The following is a 26,742-nucleotide window of genomic DNA, read 5'->3' on the forward strand; positions in this document are numbered from 1 at the left end:
GTCACGTCAGTGTTTATTCCACACGCACGCCAGGTGCTCTTCTCACAATGGGGATGTCACAGGTGGCCAAGACAAAGTCTCCCTTGTAGATTTTACATTCCAGGAGAGGAGATGCCATGACAGGCAAATGACAGACATGATGGATTAGTGGCAGATACCATAAAGGGAAACAAAGCAAGGTAAGGGGGAAATGATGGAGAGGTAGGTCAGTCAGGGAAGGTGTCACTGAGAAAGTGACCATTTGAACAGAGATCTGGAGTCCCTGAGACCAAAGATCTGAGAGAAGAGTGTCCTGAGGCCGGGGATGGGGGGATGGGGGGGTGGGGAGGCAGGGAGGTGGGTGGACGGGAAGCAAATGCAAAAGGGAATTAGCTCGGCATGTTCTAGGGCCAGCAAGAAAGTATCGCTGGAGCAGAATACGTGAGCACCGGAGATGAGGGCGGAGGACCAGACCAAGTAGGGCCTGGAGACCATGGTAAAGAACTTGGGTTTTATTCCAAATATAATGGGAAGCCACTGGAAGATTCTGAGAAGGGTAGTGATGTGAACTGATTTATGTTTTAAAAAAATTAACTCTGTTGCGCTGAAACAGTGGTAGGTCCAAGAACAGAATCAGAAAGAACGTTAGGAAGTTTTTCAGTACTTCAGGCAAGAGATGACGGTAGACTGGGCTAGGGAGAAAGAGTGTGTACTTTAAAGATTGGGCTGGTAGGATCTGCTAGTGGTTTGGAGGTGGGGTCTGAGAAAGAGGGTATTCAGGATAGCGCTTTGGGTTCTGCTATGCACCTAGGTGGCTAATGCGGCATTTACTAAGGTGGGGAAGCCTGGAGGAAGAGCAGATTTGGGGGAAGAGCATTTGGATTGATTGATTGATTGATTTTTGAACATTTGGATTTAGACTTCAACTGTGACATGCTTTAGTTGACATCCATGTAGAGACCTCAAGTCAGCAGCTGGATATGTAAACCTGCAGCTCAGAGAAGAGGTCATGAATCTGTGAGTCATAAAAAGACAGAACTTGGCATGGAGATGGTATATAAGGCTATAAGGCTGGGTAAGCTCACCTTGGGAGCAGGCATGGATGGGGAAAGAGCGAGGCTGAGCCCTGGGCCATCCACTGGTTAGTGGGGAGGAGGAGCTAGTAAAGGAAGCTGCCTATGAGTTAGGAGAAAAACCAGAGAAGCCAAGAAAGTGTTTAAGGAAGGAGTGATCGATTCGGTAATGCTGCTGAGAGGTGAGAGAAGCTGACTAAGAATTGGTCACTGGCTTTGGTAAGAGGAGGTCATTGGTCCTTGACAAGAGTGGCTTCCATGGAGTGGCAGGTGACATAAGACTGTCCAGTGTGAGTCTGAGAGAATGGGCAGTGAGGCAGTGACACCAGAGTCTAGGCAACCCTTTGAAGGATTACACCCGAAAAGGGGAGAGAGGGAGTGGCAGCTGGAGAAGGACGTGGGCCAAAGAGGTTTTTGTTAGGCTTTGAGATGACACTGATCCAGTAGAGCGGTAACACTGAGCACCGGGGTCCGTGTGGAGGTGAGAAGAGATGGACCCAGAGTGTAAGTGGAAAGGCTGGCTCCAAGTGGTGGCTTGTACCAGCGAGTAAGCCAGAACACCTGGTGGTGGGAGGACAAGGCAGTTCTCCCCCGGTTGCTTTTATTTTCTCTTAGTATAAGAAGAGGGGCATCGCCTGAGGGCGAGGAGTACCTCTCAGGGTGGGAAGTTAACTGTCTAGGGATAGGATGGGCCTCGCCCCAAACCATGCAGCGTCTGAGCCAGCTAAAGGACTGCCATCCCTGCAACAGGATGGCTGGAAGTGCATCAGCTCTCTCGAGACCTGTGGATATGAACTGTAAGCTGTTCTGGGACACGGCCAGCATGGAGGCAGGCAGCAGCTCACCTGTGTCTGCAGGACTGCTCGCCAGCCGGCACTCCTGCTGCCAGTCCTTGGGCACAACAGGCTCCGTGAGGCGAAGGAAGTCCTGCAGCGGGCAGCGGTGAGGGCAGCCAGGCAGGGTCAGTGCCCAGGGGGCCTTGTTACTCTCATTCCGAAAGTACATTTCCACGGAGAAATTCCTGAGGGTTGATAGGAGACAAGATGGGAGCTGCCCACAGTCCCCACGTGAGCGCCCCTCCTCAGGGCAGACCCATAGCTCCACTCACCCGGTATCTTCCTGGTACAGTTCAAATATGTGGCAGGACGCGTAGGGGGCTTGTTCACCATTGTAGACATCCAACGCCATTTGCAGAGCAACCAGGGTGGTGTCGTGCTGTAAGAGAGAAGAGCTCCCCATCAGCACTGCCCCCCACACCCCCAGGCGCTGAAGAGAGGAGAGACCCAGCTCCTACGTGATGTCAGCACACTGGGGACCGTGGGAGCTTACCGCAGAGTAGACCAGCAGCTTAGGGAGCTGGGAGGTGGTTGCCATCAGGGTCAGGTTCTTCCGTATCTGAGCCAGCAGGACTCCTGAAGGAGACAGTCCCCAGTGTCAGTGGCTACAGCCATCACCGTCTTCTGACTAGACCTATCCGAGGTCCTCTCACCCTCTGCCAGTCCTGGGTCTGATCACCAGCACAGAGAACGCTTTAGATTCAGGGGAACCACGCAAACTCTACAGCACCCCCTGCTCTCTAAGAACTTCCAAATTTACAGAAGGGAGCAAAATAAAACAAGATATCTATATTTCCCACAGATGCAGAAACCTGCCCATTTATTTATAAAGGAGCTACGAGGCCCTGCCCACGTTTGAAGAATTACTCCAGTTGGGAATAAATATAAACTTAAGATGGCTTCAGAGCACACAGGATGGGGGCTCCAGGCCAGGGGAACTCTGTCATGTGCAGGCTCTGAAAACTTTCAAGATGTTGGAAAGGTCTGGCAGCTGGCACTCCCTTGGGTGCTCAGCATGTGTATTACTCTCAGCGTCCTTTCGGAGTGGCCCTCGGTGGTCCTCTGGAGGTAGGAAGTCATTTGAGGGAAGGGAGGGTCTTCTGACATGGGTGAAACTTAAGGATATGAATGGCAGAAAAGCACAAAAACCTAACTGTGGTCACTCACACAGTGACAAACGTGCTAAGTATCTGGAGAACTGGGGAGACTGGATGATTGACGGGATACCTAGGGTGATCTGGTTCTGAAAGAGCAGAGAACACTTCAGGTACAGAAGTAAGCATGTAAGAAGCCCCCAGTAGCAGATGTCTAATGCTGTAGGGTTCTGACAGGGGAGTGACATGCTGCTTTTGTCACTCACCCCCCTGCAGCCGGGCCTTCTCTGCCTGCTCGTAGATCCCGAAGAGGAAGCGGAAGCTGAAGTCCTTTAGCCGGCTCAGACGCTGCATGGTTTGGGGCGAGGCCCAGGGCGGCAGGACCAGCCCGTGTGTCTGCTGTGTACGGCAGCGGGCAGGTTAGCTCCCCAGCCTAGGCCAGAGCCTCTCCCAGGAGCAGCTGTCTTCCCACGTGGGACAGTACCTGTGTGTGTGTGTGTGTGTGTGTGTGTGTGTGTGTGAGTGTGTGTGTGAGGGGAGGGAGAGGAGAGGCAGAGGGACCGGAACCAGGAGACACGGTGGATGGTGTTGAGGCTGCAGGGAACAGGAAAGGAGGCTTGGGAGTGAGAAGTGTGACTCAGCAGAATGGAGTCAGATACCACGAGAGCTCTGGGTGGAGAGAAGCAGGAACTGCTGACGACTGATAAACTATTTCCCACTCTGAGGTTCTTTTTCACCCGTGAGGGAAGTTCCCTTGTTTCACAAGAGGTGGCTTGCTTGGACCTCCCCAGTGAGCATGGTGTCCAGGCACGGTGTTCTACTTGGCCTGGTCACCTAGGCCTGTCGAGGTATGAGAGAAGAGCGGTCACACCGGGGACCCTGAGCCGGCTCACCTCACAGAAGAGTGTGTCGTAGACATTCCAGACGGTCTCCAGTGTCAGGTCCGTAAGCCCTGTCTCGTTGGCCACCATATCCAGAAATTGCTATGAAAAATGGATCAGGGGATCAGTCCTGCCCTGGGGGAAAGGACAGTGTGGTGACCTCCACCTCAGCCCCACTCACTGCATTCTGAATACTCTCATTCTGATACTCCGGTGTCCGCCGGGTCTCGTTCTGCAGCTGTTCAAAACGGGGACACGGGCCCAATGGGAACTTCAGCAGCTGCAGACCAAAGCGGGGAAGCAGAGGCAGAGAAGGAGTCGGGGATCAGCAGGCCAACGGCCAGAACTGTCCCTGTCACCACCTCTAGGGAAGAGCTGGCTGGTCTTACCCTGTCCTCGGCAATGGGCACAGTGTGGACGGGGATAGGCTGCCAAGAGATGTTTGGGTTAAAGCGCTGCATCCCATCGGGAGGGAAGAGTCCAGCCAGGTTGGCCTCAGCACTCATGAGAGTCCGGTCAAAGTCTGTGCTTCGCACATAAACCTGCAGAGATGACAACACAAGTCTCACCTGTGGGAGCCGGGTGGGGGAGCTCTGGCCCCTCACTGGGGCTCCAGGGGAGGATATGTTCTTGATGGTCACCTAGCAAATTATAAATCCACCATGCATCTGGCCCTCTCCCCCTCTCTGGCTTTCCCCATCCCTCTTCCCAGCCAAGGGCCACTCAGCTGGGGGCGTAGCTGTCCCCCATCTGTGAAGAACTCCTGTGGGAATGGCTCTAGTTCAAATGCCCCTCCCAGTCCAAAGTGCTTAGTCAACAAGGCTCTCAGGTCTGTCCGCTTGCCTGGTTTATTACAACACCTATCTCCCTATCTAGGCCTGGGTCCTTGAGGGCAGAAACTGTCTTCAATCACACCCCCCTTTATAACTGTCTTAGAGACCAGGAGAGGAAATAAAATAAGGAACAGAGATATTTGCTTGTGAAAAGGGAGGAATAAGCTGTGAGAAAGGGCAAGATCAGGATAGGGCTGGCCCTCAAGGAAACAGTAACAACATCTAGGGACAAAGATCATATCTGTATGGTGCACCATTATGTGCAGTGCTAGCATAGTGCCTGCCCCATAATAGGTACTCAGTAAGTGTCTTGCATGGAAAGCCTGAGTTACTTCACAGAGTCAGAAACTACTTTGCCAGATCCTTAAGTCAGCTTGGATGCTTGATCACTTTTGCCTCTTTTCAAGCCAAGCAGGGGCAACTCAGCCTCTAGGGTTTTGCTCTAGACAGCCCTTGGATGTCTTGTCCTGTAGCTGTGCTGTAACTAAAAATGCATGGAGGGAGGCCAGAGTGCCCAGCCTCACCCGTAGTCTCCCTGAGGGCAGAGGGTGAGAACAGCACTTCCCATTTCCCTTGCCTCTAGAGCTCCCAGCCTTACCTCTTGCCGGTGGTAAGAGGTGTTGAGGAAGTCATGGTAGCGCTGTCGCAGAGCCTGGCCCAGCTCCCAGTGCTGTAGCATCCCCTCCTGTGGGCAAACCCAAGGGTTAAGAGGCCCAGAGGGAAGGGATGGCTCACGATTACCACAGGGCTTAGCCACTGTTGCTTTCCAAGTTCCTGGCTGAAAGTAGGAGTGGGTTAATCTGATCCCAGGAGTCATTTATTAAGTGACCGACTGTGCATGGCATTATGTATGCCCATTTTAATCTGGGCACAGATGAAAGTAAGATCAAGAAATGTGGTCAAAATCAGCACCCACATGGGAAAAAGCAGTTTGGTGAGGCCCCAAGTTCTGCAGCCTGCTCTAGAGGTCACTCATTCTACAGCTCATCCTGAGAGAGAGCTGGCTTCTGACCCACCTTGGTTAGCTGACCAAATCCCTGGGGCCATTCGTCTTCCTGATAGGGGTCCTTGGGGTATGTCTTCACTGGCGAACGGTCTCCATGTCGGTACAGCTGAGGAAAGAAAAGGTTAGCCTACAGGTCAGAAGGGTCCCCTCGATGTGGACACAGAGCCAAACTCTGCCCCATGTTGAGAAGGAGCCGTCACTCCCTCTGGGAAGCCTTAACTCTACCAACTGCAAAAGACCCCAACTCAGAAGTCAGTAACTTCCTCCAGGTTCCAGAGGTTCTAACTTGGCTAAGCAATGCCACTGGAGACCTTGGGAAAATCAAAAGTACAGGTGGGAAAGGAAAAGAAATAAAAGCAATGCAGATGGTGAGGGAAACTGGGAAAAAAATCACCAAAGGTTTTCTTCGCGAGCCTCTTACCATTCAGCTACATCCCCGTCCCAAGGCAGACTCACCCGACCTATCCTCTAATACTGAACTCCGTACACCCTGCCCCCCCAAATACCCCAGAGCTTCACAAAAACTGCGAACCCTGACCTCCAACCCCGCAGACCAGTCGTCTCCTCTTAAACCAGCTCCTCCTCCTCCTCCAGACCCCAGACCCCAGACCCCAGCAAAGCCCCGCCCATCCCTCCACCCGCAGGCCGGTGCCCTCCTAGCACTGGCGAGCCCTTGGCGACCCCATCTCTCATTACCAAGGTAACGAAACGCAGACGCCGGGCCTGGGTAGGTGGCATCACCATCAGGTTCACACCAAGAAAGAGCTGGAGAAGAGCCACCCGGCTCCAGCCAAACTGCCTGCCCGCCATCACCGCTGTAGTCTGTGCAGCAAAGAGGCTGGAACCCGCTGAGTGGCACTTGCAGCAGCCGCCCGGACGCACCCTTAAGGACACACGCCGGAAGTGCTCTCGCCGCAATCTTGTTAAAGGGGGAGTAGGGATGGTGGGAGGAGGAATCCGGTAGGGAATTCCTGTAGGAGGTTCGCGATCCCGCGGTGGCGGAGAAGCGTGGGAATGTAGCGCGACCTCGCCCTGCAGAAAGGGCTTGGAGACCTCGTCTTGGTAAAGAGAACACTAAGCGTGGGTTTTGCCTCTGCCCGCGGAGACTAAATACCAAGGTGGCTCTTGTATTGGGCCGGACTGTGGCCGGCACAGCAAGCGACCCCCTCGGGCCGGGATGCTGCCGGGCCTGACGTAGAGCGAGAGCGGGTGCAGAATTGGGGCGAGGGGTGGTTTAGGGCGCCTTTCTCTGCACCCCTTCCTTCGGGTGGAATTTGAGCCTTGGCCCTGGCTCTCTTCCCCGGAAGAAGTCTTGTTTTGGGTGTAGGGCACAGCGTGTAAACAGCCCTTTGGACTCCCTGTGTCCCTGAGGTTGGTCCCAGTGTAGCCAATGCTCATTTCCTGAGCAAAGCTTCAGGGCTCCTCTCACTCCCCCTTCCAATCCTTTCCCTGTCCCCCCACCCGTCCACTTACAAGTTTTAGTTAATTAGAATCAAGATGTCATGCCTCTTCTCAAAGGAGTTGGGTTGCACAGGATGTTCAGACTTTGCAAAACCAAAGCAGTGAATCCGTAGGGGAGAAATTTCAGACCAGTGGGGAGATATATAGGGGTAAAGGGAAGGAGCATATACGGTGGGAGTAGGTGGGGTTTCCACAGAATCAGAGAGAGGCCCTCTTGGCAGTGACCATTAGGATACAGGTGGAGCCAGTTGGCTTCAGGTCTTTGTGACTCAGCTTGGAGGGACTCACAGCTCCAGGAGGTCAGATCATAGGCCCTTGGGATGCTTTGATTCAGATCTGCCCCCTAGTAGCAAATCACCTCAGATCACTGGAGAAATAAAACGTGATCAGAACATATGGAAGAAAGCAGGGTCAGTATCTTGCCCCAGGACTCCAGATTGAATTATTTATATATACCTCAGGATCTAAACATTACTTCCAGAATTGTTATGGAGAAGTGAATAGAAATTGAGAGCTGAAGACTAGGTAGTCAAAAAGTTAGGCTTATTTAGTCACAAGCCCCCCCCCTTTTTTTTTTAATTTTATTTACTTTTTATACAGCAGGTTCTTATTAGTTATCTATTTTATACATATTAGTGTGTATGTTAATCCCAATCTCGCAATTCATCACACCATCACCACCACCATCCGTGCCACTTTCCCCCCTTGGTGTCCATACGTTTGTTCTCTACATCTGTGTCTCTATTTCTACCCTGCAAACCGGTTCATCTGTACCATTTTTCTAGGTTCCACGTATATGCGTTAATATACGATATTTGTTTTTCTCTTTCTGGCTTACTTCACTCTGTATGACAGTCTCTAGATCCATCCACATCTCAACAAATGACCCAATTTTGTTCCTTTTTATGGCTGAGTAATATTCCATTGTATATATGTACCACATCTTTATCCATTGATCTGTTGATGGGCATTTAGGTTGCTTCCGTGACCTGGCTATTGTAAATATAGTGCTGCAATGAACATTGGGGTGCATGTGTCTTTTTTTTTTTTTTCTTTAGAACTTATTATTTTTTTTTTAAAAACATCTTTATTGAAGTATAATTGCCTTACAATGGTGTGTTAGCTTCTGCTTTATAACAAAGTTAATCAATTATACATATACAATATGTTCCCATATCTCTTCCCTCTTGCATCTCCCTCCCTCCCACCCTCCCCATCCCACCCCTCTAGGTGGTCACAAAGCACCGAGCTGATCTCCCTGTGCTATGCGGCTGCTTCCCACTAGCTATCTATTTTACATTTGGTACTGTATATATGTCCATGACACTCTCTCACCCTGTCACATCTCACCCCACCCCCTCCCCATATCCTCAAGTCCATTCTCTAGTAGGTCTGTGTCTTTATTCCCGTCTTGCCACTAGGTTCTTCATGGCTTTTTTTTCCCTTAGATTCCGTATATATGTGTGCATGTGTCTTTTTGAATTATGGTTTTCTCTGGGTATATTCCCAGTAGTGGGATTGCTGGGTCATATGGTAATTCTAGTTGTAGTTTTTTAAGGAACCTCTGTACTGTTCTCCATAGTGGCTGTATCAATTTACATTCCCACCAACAGTGCAGGAGGGTTCCCTTTTCTCCACTCCTTCTCCAGCATTTGTTGTTTGTAGATTTTCTGATGATGCCCATTCTAACTGGTATGTGGTGATACCTCATTGTAGTTTTGATTTGCATTTCTCTAATAATTAGTGATGTTGAGCAGCTTTTCATGTGCTTCTTGGCCATCTGTATGTCTTCTTTGGAGAAATGTCTACTTAGGTCTTCTGCCCATTTTTCGATTGGGTTGTTTGTTTTTCTAATATTGAGCTGCATAAGCTGTTTATATTTTGGAGATTAATCCTTTGTCCGTTGATTCGTTTGCAAATATTTCCCATTCTGAGGGTTGTCTTTTTGTCTTTTTTTTTTTTTTTTTTATTCATTCATTTATGGCTGTGTTGGGTCTTCGTTTCTGTGCGAGGGCTTTCTCTAGTTGCGGCAAGCGGGGACCACTCTTCATCGCGGTGTGCGGGCCTCCCACCATCGCGGCCTCTCTTGTTGCAGAGCACAGGCTCCAGACTCGCAGGCTCAGTAATTGTGGCTCACGGGCCCAGCCGCTCCACGGCATGTGGGATCCTCCCAGACCAGGGCTCGAACCTGTGTCCCCTGCACCAGCAGGCAGACTTCCAACCACTGCGCCACCGGGGAAGCCCTCCTGTCTTTTTGTCTTGATTGTAGTTTCCTTTGCTTTGCAAAAGCTTTTAAGTTTCATTGGGTCCCATTTCTTTATTTTTGTTTTTATTTCCATTTCTCTAGGAGGTGGATCAAAAAAGATCTTGCTGTGATTTATGTCAAAGAGTGTTCTTCCTGTGTTTTCCTCTAAGAGTTTTATAGTGTCTGGTCTTACATTTAGGTCTCTAATCCATTTTGAGTTTTTTTGTGTGTATGGTGTTAGGGAATGTTCTAATTTCATTCTTTTACATGTAGCTGTCCACTTTCCCAGCACCACCTATTGAAGAGACTGTCTTTTCTCCATTGTATATCCTTGCCTCCTTTGTCATAGATAAGTTGACTATAGGTGCATGGGTTTATCTCTGGGCTTTCTATCCTTTTCCATTGATCTATATTTCTGTTTTTGTGCCAGTATCATATTGTCTTGATTACTGTAGCTTTGTAGTATAGTCTGAAGTCAGGGAGCCTGATTCCTCCAGCTCCGTTTTTTTCCCTCAAGACTCCTTTGGCTATTTGGGGTCTTTTGTGTCTCCATACAAATTTTAAGATTTTTTTTTTCTAGTTCTGTAAAAAATGCCATTGGTAATTTGATAGGGATTGCATTGAATCTGTAGATTGCTTTGGGTAGTATAGTCATTTTCACAATATTGATTTTTCCAATCCAAGGACATGGTATATCTCTCCATCTGTTGGTGTCAACTTTGATTTCTTTCATCAGTGTCTTGTACTTTTCTGAGTACAGGTCTTTTACCTCCTTAGGTAGGTTTATTGCTAGGTATTTTATTCTTTTTGTTGCAGCGGTGAATGGGATTGTTTCCTTAATTTCTCTTTCTGATCTTTCGTTGTTAGTGTATAGGAATGCAAGAGATTTCTGTGCATTAATTTTGTATCCTGCAACTTTACCAAATTCATTGATTAGCTCTAGTGGTTTTCTGGTGGCATCTTTAGGATTCTCTATGTATAGTATCATGTCATCTGCAAACAGTGACAGTTTTACTTCTTCTTTTCCAATTTGTATTCCGTTTATTTCTTTTTCTTCTCTGATTGCCGTGGCTAGGACTTCAAAAACTATGTTGAATAATAGTGGTGAGAGTAGACATCCTTATCTTGTTCCTGATCTTAGAGGAAATGCTTTCAGTTTTTCACCATTGAGAATGATGTTTGCTGTGCGTTTGTCGTATATGGCCTTTATTATGTTGAGGTAGGTTCCCTCTATGCCCACTTTCTGGAGAGTTTTTATCATAAATGGGTGTTGAATTTTGTCAAAAGCTTTTTCTGCATGTACTGAGATGATCATATGGTTTTTATTCTTCAATTTGTTAATATGGTGTATCACATGATTTGCATATATTGAAGAATCCTTGCATCCCTGGGATAAATCCCACTTGATCATGGTGTATGATGCTTTTAATGTGTTGTTGGATTCTGCTTGCTAGTATTTTGCTGAGGATTGTTGCATCTATATTCATCAGTGATACTAGTCTGTAATTTTCTTTTTTTGTAGTATCTTTGTCCGGTTTTGGTAGCAGGGTGATGGTGGCTTCATAGAATGAGTTTGGGAGTGTTCCTTCCTCTGCAAATTTTTGGAAGAGTTTGAGAAGGATGAGTGTTAGCTCTTCTCTAAATGTTTGATAGAATTCGCCTGTGAAACCATCTGGTCCTGGACTTTTGTTTGTTGGAAGATTTTTAATCACAGTTTCAATTTCATTACTTGTGATTGGTCTGTTCATATTTTCTATTTCTTCCTGGTTCAGTCTTGGAAGGTTATACCTTTCTAAGAATTTGTCCATTTCTTCCAGGTTGTCCATTTTATTGGCATAGAGTTGCTTGTAGTAGTCTCTTATGATGCTTTGTATTTCTGCAGTGTCCATTGTAACTTCTCCTTTTTCATTTCTAATTTTATTGATTTGAGTCCTCTCCCTCTTTTTCTTGATGAGTCTGGCTAAAGGTTTATCAATTTTGTTTATCTCCTCAAAGAACCAGCTTTTAGTTTTATTGATCTTTGCTATTGTTTTCTTTGTTTTATTTCATTTATTTCTGCTCTTATCTTTATGATTTCTTTCCTTTTACTAACTTTGGGTTTTGTTTATTCTTCTTTCTCTAGTTCCTTTAGGTGTAAGCTTAGATTGTTTATTTGAGATTTTTCTTGTTTCTTGAGGTAAGCTTGTATTGCTGTAAACTTCCCTCTTAGAACTGCTTTTGCTGCATCCCATAGGTTTTGGATCGTTGTAATTTGTCTCTAGGTAATTTTTGATTTCCTCTTTGATTTCCTCAGTGATCTCTTGGTTATTTAGTAACGTATTGTTTAGCCTCCATGTGTTTGTATTTTTTACGGTTTTCTTCCCTGTAATTGATTTCTAATCTCATAGCGTTGTGGTTGGAAAAGATGCTTGATATGATTTCAATTTTCTTAAATTTACTGAGGCTTGATTTGTGACCCAAGATGTTATCTATCCTGGAGAATGTTCCAGGTGCTCTTGAGAAGAAAGTGTAATCTACTGGTTTTGGATGGAATGTCCTATAAATATCAATTAAATCTGTCTGGTCTGTTGTGTCAGTTAAATCTTGTGTTTCCTTATTAATTTTCTGCTTGGAAGATCCATTGTCCATTGGTGTAAGTGAGGTGTTAAAGTCCCCCACTATTATGTGTTACTGTCGATTTCCTCTTTTATAGCTGTTAGCAGTTGCCTTACGTACTGAGGTGCTCCTATGTTGTGTGTGTATATATTTATAATTGTTATATCTTCTTCTTGGATTGATCCCTTGATCATTATGTAGTGTCCTTCCTTGTCTCTTGTAACATTCTTTATTTTAAAGTCTATTTTATCTGATATGAGTATTGCTACTCCAGCTTTCTTTTAATTTCCATTTGCATGGAATATCTTTTTCCATCCTCTCACTTTCAGTCTGTATGTGTCCCTAGGTCTGAAGTGGGTCTCTTGTAGACAGCATATGTATGGGTCTTGTTTTTGTATCCATTCAGTGCGCCTGTGTCTTTTGGTTGGAGCATTTAATCCATTCACGTTTAAGGTAATTATCGATATGTATGTTCCTATTACCATTTTCTTAATTGTTTTGGGTTTGTTTTTGTAGATCCTTTTCTTGTGTTTCCCACTTAGAGAAGTTCCTTTAGCATTTCTTGTAGAGCTGGTTTGGTGGTGCTGAATTCTCTTAGCTTTTGCTTGTCTGTAAAGCTTTTGATTTCTCCTTTGAATCTGAATGAGATCCTTGCCAGGTAGGGTAATCTTGGTTGTAGGTTCTTCCCTTTCATCACTTTAATTTTTTTTAAAAAATATTTTATTTTATTTATTATATTTTTGGCTGTGTTGGGTCTTCATTTCTGTGCGAGGGCTTTCTCTAGTTGCGGCAAGCGGGGGCCACTCTTCATCGCGGTGCACGGGCCTCTCACTGTCGCGGCCTCTCTTGTTGCGGAGCACAGGCTCCAGACGCGCAGGCTCAGCAATTGTGGCTCACGGGCTTAGTTGCTCCGCGGCATGTGGGATCCTCCCAGACCAGGGCTCGAACCCGTGTCCCCTGCATTGGCAGGCAGATTCTCAACCGCTGTGCCACCAGGGAAGCCCCACTTTAAATATTTCGTGCCACTGCCTTCTGGCTTGTAGAATTTCTGCTGAGAAATCAGCTGTTAACCTTATGGGAGTTCCCTTGTATGTTATTTGTCGTTTTTCCCTTGTTGCTTTTAATAATTTTTCTTTGTCTTTAATTTTTGTCAGTTTGATTACTGTGTGTCTGAGCATGTTTCTCCTTGGGTTTATCCTGTATGGGACTCTCTGCGCTTCCTGGACTTGGGTGTCTATTTCCTTTCCCATGTTAGGGAACTTTTCAACTATAATCTCTTCAAATATTTTCTCGGGTCCTTTCTCTCTCTCGTCTCCTTCTGGGACCCCTATACTGTGAATGTTTTTGCATTTAATGTTGTCCCAGAGGTCTCTTAGGCTGTCTTTATTTCTTTTCATTCTTTTTTCTTCTGTTCCGTGGCAGTGAATTCCACCATTCTGTCTTCCAGGTCACTTATCTGTTCTCTGCCTCAGTTATTCTGCTATTGATTCCTTCTAGTGTATTTTTCCTTTCAGTTATTGTATTGTTCATCTCTGTTTGTTTGTTCTTTAATTCTTCTAGGTGTTTGTTCTTTAATTCTTCTAGGTCTTTGTTAGACATTTCTTGCATCTTCTCGATCTTTGCCTCCATTCTTTTTCCGAGGTCCTGGATCATCTTCACTATCATTATTCTGAATTCTTTTTCTGGAAGGTTGCCTATCTCCACTTCATTTAGTTGTTTTTCTGGGGTTTTATCTTGTTCCTTCATCTGGTACAAAGTCCTCTGCCTTTTCATTTTGTCTGTCTTTCTATGAATGTGGTTTTCCTTCCACGGGCTGCATAATTGTACTTCTTCTTTGTTACAGGCTCCTTTATGAATCAGATGAAAATTTAGTCCCCTCTCCTCCAGAAAAATGTCGACACACACAAATGGAATTTTGCATACAATCCCAAGAGGTTCATGAAGACCATTCATAGGCTTCATAAATCAGCATCTCTGAATCCTTGATCTAACCTAGTCCCCTTAATTCACAGATAAGAAAACAAACCCAGAGAGAGGAAGTGACTTGTCCAAGTTCACAGAGTTTAGGAGAATGGATTAAAATTCAAGTTTTCTGATTTCCAGTCAAGTAGCCCTTAAAATGGGTTATTTCTCACAGACTACTCAAACTGCATTGCTTAACTGTATTCAGTGGCCCCAAAATACTTTCAATTAAGAGATTTCTAGCAAAGGAAACCTTTTCACATTGGTGGGGTTGAATGGGACATGGCTAATTGGCAAAATTCTGCATATTAGTGGGACTTTTTGAGTGTTTTGTTTTAATATGCCCCTTACTCTCCTTGCAAACTAGCCAGACCATTGTGATTTCAGAATGTAAATCCTGGGCTTATTAAATTTTGGCAAGTAGAACAAAAATCCCTTAAATTCATCTTTTGCTTTTCTTCCCACTTGTTCAAGTATTTCTATATTCGTTGTGCCTGCAAGCATCCGATGTAGGAAGGATTGATGGAGAAGATATTATTTCATTTTTTATGGTGAGAAATAAACCCAGGAAGGGTAAGGATTACACCACAAGTACATGGTAGAGCCAAGAGCTGAGCCCTGGTTTCTTGACCCCCAGCTTCTGCATGTTTTCTGCCAGATGATTCTGTGGTCCCCACACCTTGGTTCCTAACTACAGATGCAAAAAGAATAGATGTGTAGATGGATAGTTAGATAGATGGATACATGGGCATACCTCAGACCAAATAAATCAGAACCTCTGAAAATAAGGCCAGGTTTGGGAACCACTGCTGCACCCTGTGTTGGCAGAAGCGAACCTAAATCCAGGTGAGTGGACTATTTTTCCTATCTGGGAAGGCAGTTTTGTGTAATGGAGTGAGGTGGTCATTTTTTGTTTGAGTTTGAGCTTTTGAGTCAGCTATACTTGTATTCAGATTTGATATTTGACCCCTTGCTAGTATTCTCTTCTAGGATTATATATGAGGAGAAATAAAATAATACATGTAAAGATAAATGTATGTAGTAGGGCCTAATAAATGTTACTTTTCTTCTTTCTGTTGTCTATATCATCTCTGAACTCATAGACCTGGGAAGCAGGAATTCCTGGGTTCTTCTCTCTCCTGTGATTGGGAGGCTGGGGAGAAGTCACTTGAGCAGCATGCAAGATGACCCCCACACTGTGCAGCCTTCCAGAATGGTGATGGAGGCAGCAAGAAGCAGTTGCCCCAGTCCATCCCTGCAAACTGCACCTTGTGGCCTGCCTCATGGGAGTGCCATCCAGTAGTGCATATAACTGTGGGCTGGTGAATGCTCCTATCTTTGCTTCAAGATTCCCTTTGCTGCAAGGAGAAGCCTCTGGAGGTTCTGGGGGTCAGAAATGTGACCTGGAAGACCCTAAAAGGAATTCCCAGGCATGTTGCCTCTTCTAGGAGCCAAGAAAACATAGGAAAGGCCCCGTGGGACTGGGAGGCTTTGCACCTAACACCTCCATTGGGCTGGTGGGACTGTACAGTGGGGGCCGGGGGGTTGTCTGGCAAAGTGAGACATGTGATTCCCACTGCAGATCACCTGACTACTTGCCCTGGTTTGGGGAAGAAGTCCCAGTCATTCATCTCCAGAACCTTTGTGGAGATACCACCAACAGGTTTTGGTCTTCACCCCTTTTGCTCTCCCTTCCCATCTTCATGTGGGGGAGGCTCCTGAACCCCCATAACCTGAAGGGGTAACTCTGGCAGTAATGCTTCCTCCTCCCTTACTTGAGATTAGGCCGAGGCTGAATCCCTTGTGTGGGGGAGATGGCGCCCTAACCTGCTTGTTCAGCAACTGGCTCTAGCCTGGGTCAGAGGGCTCCCAATGCGGCTTGTGTGTGGTGCTGGGTCCTGGCCTGTGGGGAGACTAGGGTGTCACGAGAGAGAGTTGAGGATCAGGAGTGAATGGGTCTTCTCCCAACTCCCAGAATATAGATCATCAGACCCCAGACCAATGTTCCATCCCAAGTTCCTTGAACCAAGTGTTTCAGTGACATCACTGACTCTGCCTCTGTGCTGGAGCTTCTGGGGATGGGGAAAGGTGGAGGAGGGAGCTGGAGCGATGATGTGGGTGCTAAGACAGGACAGTTCTAGTTTCCCAGGGGCTACGGTCCCTGGTTTTTACTTTCCCAGGACAGCTGGGGCCTTGTGAAAATCAAGGAGGGAACATAAGCAAGAGGAATGGAGAGCCTTGTGCTCATGACTCAGAGATGCCCGGACCAGGGTGGGGGCCTCGTGAGGGGATGACCTTGTGATGAGAGGGAACAAGAGCAAAAGCTGGAGGCAGAACTTTGAGATGGGGGTGTCAGAGGGGCTTTTCTGAAATGTGAAAATGAATACATGGACAGATTTTGCAACACCATCCAGCCTGCTGTCTTCTCAAGTTTTGCTCCCTAACCTCCGCTTGTTCCTCCCGCCTGTTCCTCCCGCCCCACCCTGTGCTTCCTCCCATCTTTCACCAAGCTCCTTTCTATTTCTGTTTTCCCTGTCCTTCTCCCGTCCTGTTCCCCCACACCCCATGTCCACTCTTTCCCTACTCCCTCTCTTCTCCTCTTCCCTGGTGTCCTGTTCATCTCTGTCTCGGTGCCTCTGGCTGCCTGCCCTGGCCCCCTGTCCTTCTGTGCTTTCATGTGGAGCCCATGGGAACTGGAGTTCACAGCAAAACAGGAAGAGCCTGTGAGCAGGAAACTGGGAGTGGGGCAGGGGGGGAACAACCAGCAGTAACCTCAGCTCCTCGCCTCCCACATCTGGACTGAAGCATCCCCAGGGCCCCTTGCCTCTCCCACTGCAGCCCACCAGCCTCAGCTTCGTCCATCTCACTTCACTGGTCCAGCAGACCTTCGAGGCAGCAAGATGAGTATCCTGGACTCTGACACAGGAGAAAGAAAGAGGACAGGGACTTGAGTGAGGACATCTGGATTCTGATCCCAGCTTGGCCACTGACTGTGTGTGGTCTTGGAAAAGACTCTCCCATGAGCTCAGTGTTATTGTACCCTCCCTCCCTCCTGGGGCTGCTCTAAGGACCAGAAGAGATAGTGAGGGGTTTGTATATGGAAATAAGCACAGGAAGGTTAACAGTATACAGATCCAAGGTGATGGGAAGACCCATAGCTGAAAGGATTGGGAGTTTAATTACTGCTTCCATTTCTAGTACTCTTACTGTGTGCTCTGATACATTGTTTAATTCTCAGGACAACCTTATGTGGCAAAAACCATTATTATTATACCTGTTTTAAAGATAGAGAAACAGAGGTTCAGAGACATTAACTTGCCTAATCAAGATCACACAACAAATACGAGGCAGAGGCAAGGCCTGGATTTGAACCCAAAATCTGAGCTCAGAGCCCAAGCACTAAAAAGCAATGATGAAATTGACTAGAGCCAACAAGTATAGGATAGAAGAGGATGATACTATTTTTCTTGTTTACTTATTCATTCAACAAACAGAACCACAGTACCTGCTCTGTTTCTACTTTATGGCAGGCCCTGTTTCAGGGGAGATAAAATCAGTAAAACGAGGTGTCTACCTTCAGGGATGGACCTCATGTTCAGGCGAGAAGGCACGGCTACAGTCTCAGTATATGCTGGACAGAGCCTGCCCTCACTTCTGACGGAACCCTTCCCCAGATGAGGGAACCTGCATGCCCTCTCAGGTCCATCCTGGACTGGCACCCAGATCTACCGTCTCCCGTCCCAGACCATCCATTGCTATAGCGACTTCTTTCCACCACCCATCCCCCCCAGCCCCCGCTCCGGCCTCCTTCCTTCTCTGGCCCCCGCAGGGCACCCACGTTCAGAGACTCCCGGGAAGGTCCAGCACCTGCCTGTCTCCACCCCTGTAGTTCTATCAGCTTGGCTGAGGCCTGGGGCTAGTGGGGAGAGCTTCTTGGCCCCTTTCCAGAGGTACAGGAGGAGGAGGGAGGCCGGGAAAGCAAGCTGGGGCTCGGTGTCGCAATTCCGGGCCGGGCCGGGACCTTTGCTCCGCGAGGTGTCTGTGGAAGGGAGGAAACGACTCTGGAGGCTGCCGGGAGTGGGGTGGGGGCGCCTGGGAGGTGCCTGTAAGAGCAGCTCAGAGCCGCCAGGATGAGGAGAGGAAGGGGAGAGCCGGGCAGATCTGCAGGAAAATGCGGCCTTCGGGCTTGGGGGTAGGGGCCGGGGGTGGCGCCGGGCCGAGGGGGTGGCCGGCCGGCAGGGGGCGGAGTCAGCGCGGTGGGGAAGCGGCCCGTGGGCGGGGGCGAGGAGGCCAGGGCTCCGGTCGGTCGGCTCCCGGCTCCCTGCCCTTCTCTTGCTCCGCTCCGGCTCCCCGGCCGCTGAGGCCTGTGGACCAGGGACTGCACCATCCTCCTCTCCCAGCAAGGGGGCTCCAGAGACTGCCCCAGCCAGAGTCTGGCGGCCTGGCACTCGGTGGGTCTGCTCCTCAGCGCTGGCCTGGGGCTCTGCCTGTGTGTCTGGGGCGCGGGTGGGGGCGGGGGCGGCGGGGTGTCCTGTGGATTTAGAAAGGGGTCTCTGGGGAGAAGTGAAGAGGATGATGGTGACGGAAGCTCGGACAGCGACAGCATTCTGTTTATGTCCCAGGATAACTTCTGAAGGGGTCAGGGGCAGGAGGTCCTGTATGTGAATTGGGGTGACTTCTGGAGGCAAGAGTTTTGTCTTGGGACCCTGGAAGGTGGCAGGAGTGAGGTTGTCTAACCAGCAGTGTGTTTCACTGGGTGGAGGGAGCCTCGATCACATGTCCTGATTCTGCCCAACTTTGGCGGTCCCCAGTGCTAGAGTGAGGGGGAAGGGGCTCTGACAGAAGTGGGGCAGTTGTGCCCAAACATTTCCTGATGGCCTGGAGGGGGTCCTGGGGAGAAAAGGTGGCATGGTAGCCAAGAAATCAGACTTCGATGTCAGAGAGACCAGAGTCGGAGTCTTGGCTCTACCACTGCCTAACTGTGTGCCCATAGGCTATTTTCTTAATGTCTTTGACCCCAGTTTCCTCATCTGTAAATTGGGCTTGAGAATAGCCCTGACCTCATAGGGATATTGTGAGGAAGGCATGGAAAGCCTTAGCACAGGCTGACACATATGCGGCAAGTAAATGTTAGCTGATAAGTGAGTACAGATAAAAAGCAGGATCAGGAGGGGAGGGAACCCAGTTTGGGAAGAGTGTAACCTGGATCATTCCTGCAGGACAGTCCCTTGGTAATGTCCAGGGCTCCAGGAAGAGATGTCTCTGTGGCTGGAGGCCCCTGTGCCTGATGTTTCTCCTGGTAAGCTTCTTCGCTCCAGCCCTCTCCCCTGAGCCCAGGCCCCAACTCCTCTCCTCCCGCGGGAATCAGCCTCCTTCACTACCTACCTTCTGCCCTTCCCTGGAGAGCAGTCCAGAGCTGCTCTTGGTGTTGCGTGCCTCCTTCTGCCCAGACTGCCTCTGCCCTGGCTCCGGTGCCTGTGGCCCTTGCAGATACCCGTCCGTCCTTCTCAGTCCGGGCTTGCTGCTGGAGAGGCTTGGCATGTCCAGTGCTTATCCAGCTTGGCTTTCAAGAGTGCTGTCTCATCTCTGAGATGGATGCACTTCAGCCCCGCAAGGGGACAAAGGTTAACATCCTTATTTAAGGTGTTGAGGTGCAGGGGACTACAAGTGATTAGCCCTAGAGCCCACACAAATCGCAGGGTCCCAAAGCTGGAGCCGACGTTTTACTGCCCTCTATGGGTGAAGATAAGTTTGCAGTTTCCCAGGAGAATGCTGGGGACCTGAGACCCCCTTGTGCCTCTCTTTCGGGGTTCAGACTGTGCAGTGGAGCTGTGGGAGCCAGACGCACAAGATGCAAGCAGCCAGCCTCTGGGAAGCAGCAACTGTATCCTCAGGGAGGAATCTAGCACACCCCAATCTGCTGGGGGCACTTCGAGGGTGGGGCTGGAGGCAACAGAGCCCACAGCCCTGCTCCCCGGGGTGGAGGCCCCTCCAGAGTCCACAGGTGAGGAGCTGCTGGATTTGGAGGAGGTAAGGGCTCCCTGGATCTGGGAGGGGTAACTTCAGGGCTCTTTACCTTATAAGATCATGGTTAAGTCCAAAGGCTTTGGAGTCAACTAGACCTAAGTGATCTGAGTGTAAATTTTGTTTCTTAGGCCTTTCTGAGCCTCCGTTTCCTTATTTGTAAAATGGAAATAACAAGAGTACCTATCTCTTATGGTTGTAAGGATCAGTGCATATAAAGGGCTCAGACAGTACCTAGGACATAATAGCACTTTGCATACGAGAGCTACTTTCTTAGAATAGAGAGACTAGATAGACTTTGTTCAGTGAAGTAAATGAAGGTCACTGAGTGCTCAGGGCAGTGGCCAGCTGGGCACCAAGCCTTTTCCCTGAAGAAGAACATTAAGGCTCTCTCCTGTACCCAGAGCTTCGTCCACAAAAGCGGAAAAAGGGGCCAGCCCCCAAAATGCTGGGGAATGAGCTGTGCAGTGTGTGTGGGGACAAGGCTTCCGGCTTCCACTACAACGTGCTGAGCTGCGAGGGCTGCAAGGGATTCTTCCGCCGCAGTGTCATCAAAGGGGCGCGCTACGTCTGCCACAGTGGGGGCCACTGCCCCATGGACACCTACATGCGTCGCAAGTGCCAGGAGTGCCGCCTTCGCAAATGCCGCCAGGCCGGCATGCGGGAGGAGTGTGAGTGTCTGGGGACTGGAGCTGGGGGAGGTGGGTGGTTAGGCCGATGGGGAAGAGGGCATGTCTGGGTGCCAAGGTCTGGGGGCAGAAAGGCAGCTGAGCCTATGGGCCTTCCTACACGGTCCCTAAGTGTGGATTAAAATCTCTTCCTTGTCTTTACCTAACACTCTCTGCTTTTCTGGAGCCTCAAACTACGCCTCTGCCCCATGCCCACTTCCTGTCTCCCCCTCTTCTCCCCTCCTCACCTCTGGCTCTGTTCTCAGGTGTTCTGTCAGAAGAACAGATCCGTCTGAAGAAACTGAAGCGGCAAGAGGAGGAACAGGCTCAGGCCACATCCGTGCCCCCGAGGGCTTCCTCTCCGCCCCAAGTCCTGCCGCAGCTCAGCCCGGAGCAGCTGGGCATGATTGAGAAGCTGGTGGCTGCCCAGCAGCAGTGTAACAGACGTTCCTTCTCGGACCGGCTTCGAGTCACGGTACCTGAGGGGCCTGGGGAGAGGCCGCTGTGCCCAGAGCACCCGCTGGCTTCTTGATGCCTGACTCAGAGTGGTTTGTTTCTTTCCTCCTTGCCTTTCGGGGTAGCCCTGGCCCATGGCACCAGATCCGCAGAGTCGGGAGGCCCGTCAGCAACGCTTTGCCCACTTCACGGAGCTGGCCATTGTCTCTGTGCAGGAGATCGTTGATTTTGCCAAACAGCTGCCGGGCTTCCTGCAGCTCAGCCGGGAGGACCAGATTGCCCTCCTGAAGACCTCTGCAATTGAGGTGGCTGGCAAGGCCGAGGGTGAAGGGAGGACCAGAGCGGGATGTCTGTGGGAGGGGCCCCCAGCCCGCCAGCTGGGAAGCCACATGCACTGGGAAGTAGGGATGAGGGGCTCGACCTTCCCTTGAAGGTGCCCTGGGCCAAGACCAGCCCAATATTTGTGTGCAGGTGATGCTTCTGGAGACATCTCGGAGGTACAACCCTGGAAGTGAGAGTATCACCTTCCTCAAGGATTTCAGTTATAACCGGGACGACTTTGCCAAAGCAGGTGAGAACTGAGATCACAAAGGGACTGGGTTGGATGAACGGATGCACTTTGTCATGGGGCCCATAGTGACTACAGAGCTACAGGCCCAGGGTTTGAGTGGCTACAAAGGGAAGGATCCACTTGTTTTTCCAAGACAGAAAGTTGGAATGCTGATAGGTCTCCCTTAACTGCCCCAGATAGATTCCTGTCCTCTGTTGCATTAGGCCAGTGGTTCTCAAACTGTGTTTCCAGGAACCTGAGGGGGGTTTCCATGGAAGTGTCACCTTAGAGGAAAAACGTCCTTCACCCTAACTTAAGCCAAACCAGAAGCTTCATTTAAATCTGCGTTATATATTGTGCTTCTGCGTAATATTTTGCTTGAAGAAAAGACTTTACAGCTAGGAAAAAAAACTTGAAAACCTCACCAAGCCTTTTAGTAGCCAAAACTGAAACGTCTTTCTCAGATGTGCTCTTTAAGGATCATGTGGACTGATTTCCTCCTCTTCAGCTGTGCTTTCTGAGTAGCCATGGAATTGGCATTAAAACATGGCAGATGTGCCCAGATGAGGCAGTTTTAGGATAAGAGTGAACACTTCTATCCCCATCTTGGAGTATCTTGGAGTACTTTCTCCAAGAATTAGTTTACGATGCTGTTCTCTATCTGACATTTGCTTGCAGGCTAAGCAGTTTTGGTTTCCTCATATTCAATGGCTGGTTTGTGCTGTGGGAGGAGGGCCGGGAAAGGATGGAAGGTGGAAGGTGTTTTGGAGGGACAGGACTGAGGCTGAGCAAGAGACTGGGTGGTTTAACCCCTGAGTGAGTGGGTCTGTAAAATATGGCTCATGCTGACTCCATTCTCGGGTTTGGAGAAGACTGGTTTCCAGTGCAGAGCTCACAGAGGTTTCCCGTGACTCAGGCCAGCTCTTGTCCCATCACAGGCCACCCAGTGAGCTTTCTAGGTAGGCCTCCCTTCACTATAGGGTACGGCAGGGCTGTGTTGACACCTCTTGCCTTCTGTAGTGCGCGGTGTGCTGCCTGAATGTATAGGCACCTAGTAGGAGTGATGTAATGACTTTTCCCAGCTTTAAAAGCCCAGCCCTGCCCCCTTTCTCTACCCAATCACCTTTTCCCCAGATGGTTACTACCCCACTCCTTCTTAACCACGGCCTCCTCCTTCATAACATCCTCCTTTCTGAACTCTTCCCTGTTCTCATGTCTGCGTGTTCCTTCGGCACTTGCGGACTTGTGCTGTCTGAATCTGTATCTATTTATAGATTCATTTATATAAGCGGTTTTTATGTCATCATGTTTGTCTTTCATTTCTCACTTTTTCAGTGAGGGGAGAAGAGACAGGGCTGCTCTTTGGGCAGGTCTCCCTCCTCCTTTACCTCCACTACCATATGCTGCTCGCGTGGGTGACTAACGATGTGAACCGATCACACTGGGGGCGTCCACTCAGCGAGCAGTAGCAGACCCTCGCAGGGGGCATAACTCTAGAACTTGCTCGTCCTCTCTGTACAAAGGGGCTGTTCAGCACAATTCAAGGCTGGACACCTCACCAATAAATGCTTTCTAAATGGGGCTTGTCCATTAAATGGATCAACACACATTTGATAAACATCGGGGTGAAAGCACAGGAAGTGACTAATCAAGAAGCCTGGAATGGAAAAGTTAGCAGATGGTTGCTAAAAGACATCTGAGAAAACTAGGGGATGGCGTGGGGTGGGGAGACTTTGACAGTGTGTTTGGGAGAAGTGTTCTTTAGATGTCACCACTTCAGGTCATGGTTTATTGAACTTCGGTCTCCTCAGTAAGAAGGCTGGTTCTATTTTTAAAACTTATTATTTATTTAACAAACACTTACATGGAGTTACCATATGTGCCACTCATTATTCTAAGGACCCATTATGAGGTAGGTACTATTATTATCTCCATTCTAGAGATGGGAAAACCAAGGCCCAGAGAGCTTAAATAACTTACTCAAGGTCACACAGCCTAGTAAATGGTAGAGCTAGGACTCAAACCCAGGGAGTCTGACACCAGAGTCCACACCCTCAACCACATTGCTTTGTTTCCCCTGTGATGTGAAACAAGAAATGTATTGCTAGTATTCAAATAAGTAAGGCCAATTGCCAGTGAAGCAGTCTTTTCATAAACAAACATAAGGGTTGCTTCTATTTCTAGTAATGTGGTGCCCTCAAGCATTCTAAGAAGAATTCTAACAGAATTATTGTCATTTAATTCAGCACGTTCTGTATGCTGGGTGCAGTGCAAAGTGGTCTGTATGCTTTATCATTTAACCATCACAACAGTTTTATAAGTTCAGATATGATTCCCGCCTCACAGATGAGGCTTAGAGAGGTTAAGAAACTTACCCAAGGTTAATACAGCAGAGCCCTGGAGACTTCTTCCTGAGTTCCTGGTAGTGTCCTCAGCTGAGCAGTGCTGCCCATGCCACACAACCCAGCCTCTCTTCTTCCTCCCCAGGGCTGCAGGTGGAGTTCATCAACCCCATCTTTGAGTTCTCCAGAGCCATGAATGAGCTGCAACTAAATGATGCTGAGTTTGCCTTGCTCATTGCCATCAGCATCTTCTCTGCAGGTGTGGAGGAGGGGCAAGAGGGAAAACGAGCAAGAGACTCACACCAAAGAGGGCTGCAGGCCCCATAGGGCAAGAATCGTGGGGGTGGAGGCCCTTGTTGTGTTACTTTGGGATGGGAGAGGTTGGGTAGGGCATGTCCCTATTTTTTGGTTGTGATTTGGGGTATGGAAATAAGACCCTGGCCAGACCTGCTACTCAACTCTGTTGGTGACCTATAGACCGGCCCAACGTGCAGGACCAGCTCCAGGTAGAGAGGCTGCAACACACATATGTGGAGGCCCTGCATGCCTACGTCTCCATCCACCACCCCCATGTGAGTCTCCCCACTGTGCCCTCTTTCTCCTCTCCACAGGCTCATCCCCTGACACATCTGCTTTCCCTTCAAGAATCCCTCCCTGACTACATCGTGCACAGACAATTCTCTACCTCTCCCACAAAGCCCCCACCCTTGCCCCCCTTCCCTGGGGAGAGACAAAGGCTGTACTTGTCCTTCTTTCCCAGGACCGACTGATGTTCCCACGGATGCTAATGAAACTGGTGAACCTCCGGACACTGAGCAGCGTCCATTCAGAGCAAGTGTTTGCACTGCGCCTGCAGGATAAAAAGCTTCCCCCGCTGCTCTCTGAGATCTGGGATGTGCACGAGTGACTGATCTTCCCCTGTATCTTCTCTTTTCTGAGCTGGATGGCTGAGGCTGGTGGCTGCCTCCTAGAGGTGGAACCGACTGAGAAGGACAGACATTCCTGAGGGCTGGGCAAAGGAGATCCTCAAGTGGCATTAAAGGAGAGTCAAAGGGTTGGGAGTTTTGTGGCTGCTGGGTAGTAGGGATCCTGCTAAAACGGTGCTCCGTGTGAAGACTGTACTAACCGGGCCCAGTGGATGAACCTGGGGGCCACTTTGCACAAGGTTCTCCAGGGCCCTGCCCATCCTGCCTCTACCACTTCCTGTTTTCCCCACAGGGCCCCAAGAGAAATTCTCCACTGTCACTCTGCGGCTTGGCCATAAATGCCGCCGGGCTGCCTCACCGATAGGCCTGGCACTGTTTGTACAGGAAGGCCAAAATGAATTCAGAATGAGAGAAACCAATTTCTGGAATGGGGGTGGGGGCCCGACAACAGAGGAGAGAAGCTTGTGTCCTTGCGGGTCCGTTTCCAGACTCAGAGGAGGGAGACAAGTCACAAGTGACAGCCTTGGCAGTGAGTGGGGACCTCATTTTACCAGTCCCAGTGCGATGTAAGGGTCAATGAAGTGCTGAGGCTGGGACGCACCCTTGCCCCCCCTCAGTGATCCCGGTGGGATCGTGTTGCCTTTCTGTGAGGGAGGGGTTGTTGGATTTTCGGAACTAACGCCTCAGTCGTGCACCTGTGTTCGTGCGTGCGGGTATAATGCCTTGGTTTTTCCGTTGATACTTAAGAAGGTACAACAATCCCTCCTCTTGGCCCGCAGGCCCTGTGGGACAGCGAGAAAAGTCCCCAGAGGCCAGGAGGAGGCTGCTGTGTCCCAGGTTTAGCCTCGCGGAAGGGCTGGACTCCCTCTCCCAGCGCGCACCGGGGCACCGCTCACGCCCCCTGCCTTGGAGCGCACCGGGTGGAGGAGATGCCGCGGCTGCGCCTTCCGGCCTCAAGTCCCCCCGCCGCCCCTGAATTGGTAGGCTCCACCGCCGCAGTCGCCGGCTTTCCTGCCCACGCGGCTGGGCACTTCCAAAGCGCGAGCGGGGGAGGGAGATGAGGTGAGGGGAACGGTGAGAAAGTCCTAGGGCAGCTTATCTTGAGACGTCGCTTCCAGATTCATCCGCAGTTCATCGAAATGGGCTCTATTTCCGTGTCGAATTAAAACGTTTGCGCAACCCAAACAAAAAGTATTCCTTTGGGTCCTCCCCTTGTCACGTAGAGGCGCTGGGCTGGCCCAGCGCTCCCCATCGCGTTCCCACTTCCACACGCATAGGTGTGTGCGTAGCCGTCTCTCTCTCGAGGGCCGGCTCCACCCTGCAACGCTCGGCTTGGTGCAGCCCTGTCCCCCCGGGGGTGAATGGTCCGGCCCCTGGCCCCTCAGCCTCCCCCTCCTTCACCGAGTCGGAGTGGTACACGGCCCACGGTGCAGACGCGGAACTGGCGCGCGGTCCGAGCGGCGCCCGCGCCGAGGAGCGATTGACGCTCGACTGCCGGGGGACGTCTGGCCGAACCCGGCCGGTACCCCGAGGCTCGAGAGGTAGGAGGGTCCGGGCCGCTGGGGGCCCCGGAAGGGTGTTTGGGACGAAGCTGCCCGGGAGAAACGGACTCTGGGAGGAAACAGGGGCTCTAGGGCGAAGGGGCCTCTAAGGAGGCCCTGAAGGAGTGTGAGGGGGCGTAGGGTCTCGAGAGGGACAGCAGGGGTCCGTAGGGAAGAGGGTGGCGCTAGAGGTGGGGGCGTCCGGGCCGTCGAGGGGGTTCGGGCTGCGAGCCTAGGCGCAGCTCGCAGCTGCAGGGCGAGATTCCTACG

At 49.8% G+C, this 26,742-nt stretch overlaps 3 protein-coding genes across 29 annotated transcripts in view; 2 read left to right on the top strand and 1 right to left on the bottom strand.

Moving 5' to 3' along the window:
* The window catches only part of ACP2 (acid phosphatase 2, lysosomal), a 9,515-nt gene extending 2,974 nt beyond the window's left edge, over window positions 1–6,541 (bottom strand). For both annotated transcript variants that reach the window (XR_009504702.1, XM_059931569.1), the window contains exons 1-10: window positions 6,399–6,541; window positions 5,713–5,808; window positions 5,295–5,381; window positions 4,253–4,405; window positions 4,045–4,143; window positions 3,876–3,965; window positions 3,249–3,381; window positions 2,382–2,464; window positions 2,161–2,267; window positions 1,898–2,073 (exon numbers count right to left, since the gene is read on the bottom strand). Coding sequence is in view for 1 of the 2 variants with exons in the window: in XM_059931569.1 (XP_059787552.1) it covers window positions 1,898–2,073; window positions 2,161–2,267; window positions 2,382–2,464; window positions 3,249–3,381; window positions 3,876–3,965; window positions 4,045–4,143; window positions 4,253–4,405; window positions 5,295–5,381; window positions 5,713–5,808; window positions 6,399–6,512 (1,138 nt within the window). In the remaining variant the exon portion in view is untranslated. The remainder of the gene's footprint in view (window positions 1–1,897; window positions 2,074–2,160; window positions 2,268–2,381; window positions 2,465–3,248; window positions 3,382–3,875; window positions 3,966–4,044; window positions 4,144–4,252; window positions 4,406–5,294; window positions 5,382–5,712; window positions 5,809–6,398) is intronic.
* Window positions 6,542–6,670: 129 nt separating this feature from the next.
* NR1H3 (nuclear receptor subfamily 1 group H member 3) lies at window positions 6,671–25,059 on the top strand. 5 transcript variants are annotated; one of them, XM_059931563.1, is made up of 10 exons: window positions 6,671–6,764; window positions 19,185–19,264; window positions 19,781–19,969; window positions 20,394–20,660; window positions 20,924–21,132; window positions 21,239–21,418; window positions 21,585–21,684; window positions 24,151–24,264; window positions 24,483–24,577; window positions 24,766–25,059. In XM_059931563.1, the coding sequence occupies exons 2-10, from the start codon at window positions 19,222–19,224 to the stop codon at window positions 24,910–24,912; spliced, it is 1,344 nt and encodes a 447-aa protein (XP_059787546.1). In that variant the 5' UTR covers window positions 6,671–6,764; window positions 19,185–19,221; the 3' UTR covers window positions 24,913–25,059. The 5 variants fall into 5 exon arrangements, with proteins under 5 accessions (XP_059787546.1, XP_059787545.1, XP_059787544.1 ...); XM_059931562.1 differs by lacking the exon at window positions 6,671–6,764 and adding an exon at window positions 17,983–18,157; XM_059931561.1 differs by lacking the exon at window positions 6,671–6,764 and adding an exon at window positions 18,214–18,416.
* Window positions 25,060–25,398: 339 nt separating this feature from the next.
* MADD (MAP kinase activating death domain) overlaps window positions 25,399–26,742 on the top strand; it is a 40,296-nt gene continuing 38,952 nt past the window's right edge. For all 22 annotated transcript variants that reach the window (XR_009504701.1, XM_059931560.1, XM_059931537.1 and 19 more), the window contains exon 1: window positions 25,399–25,911. The gene's annotated coding sequence lies outside the window, so the exon portion shown is untranslated. The remainder of the gene's footprint in view (window positions 25,912–26,742) is intronic.

The sequence above is a fragment of the Balaenoptera ricei genome, chromosome 8 (genome assembly GCF_028023285.1).
Source record: "Balaenoptera ricei isolate mBalRic1 chromosome 8, mBalRic1.hap2, whole genome shotgun sequence".
Taxonomy (NCBI): Eukaryota; Metazoa; Chordata; class Mammalia; order Artiodactyla; family Balaenopteridae; genus Balaenoptera; species Balaenoptera ricei.

What these genes read in the sequence shown, in the direction of transcription:
- NR1H3 (XM_059931563.1), top strand. Translation starts at nt 19,222, where the DNA reads ATGTCTCTGTGGCTGGAGGCCCCTGTGCCTGATGTTTCTCCTG. An exon ending in GGCCCCTCCAGAGTCCACAG is followed by an intron (nt 19,970 to 20,393) that starts GTGAGGAGCTGC and finishes TCCTGTACCCAG; the next exon opens with AGCTTCGTCCACAAAAGCGG. An exon ending in TGAAGACCTCTGCAATTGAG is followed by an intron (nt 21,419 to 21,584) that starts GTGGCTGGCAAG and finishes ATTTGTGTGCAG; the next exon opens with GTGATGCTTCTGGAGACATC.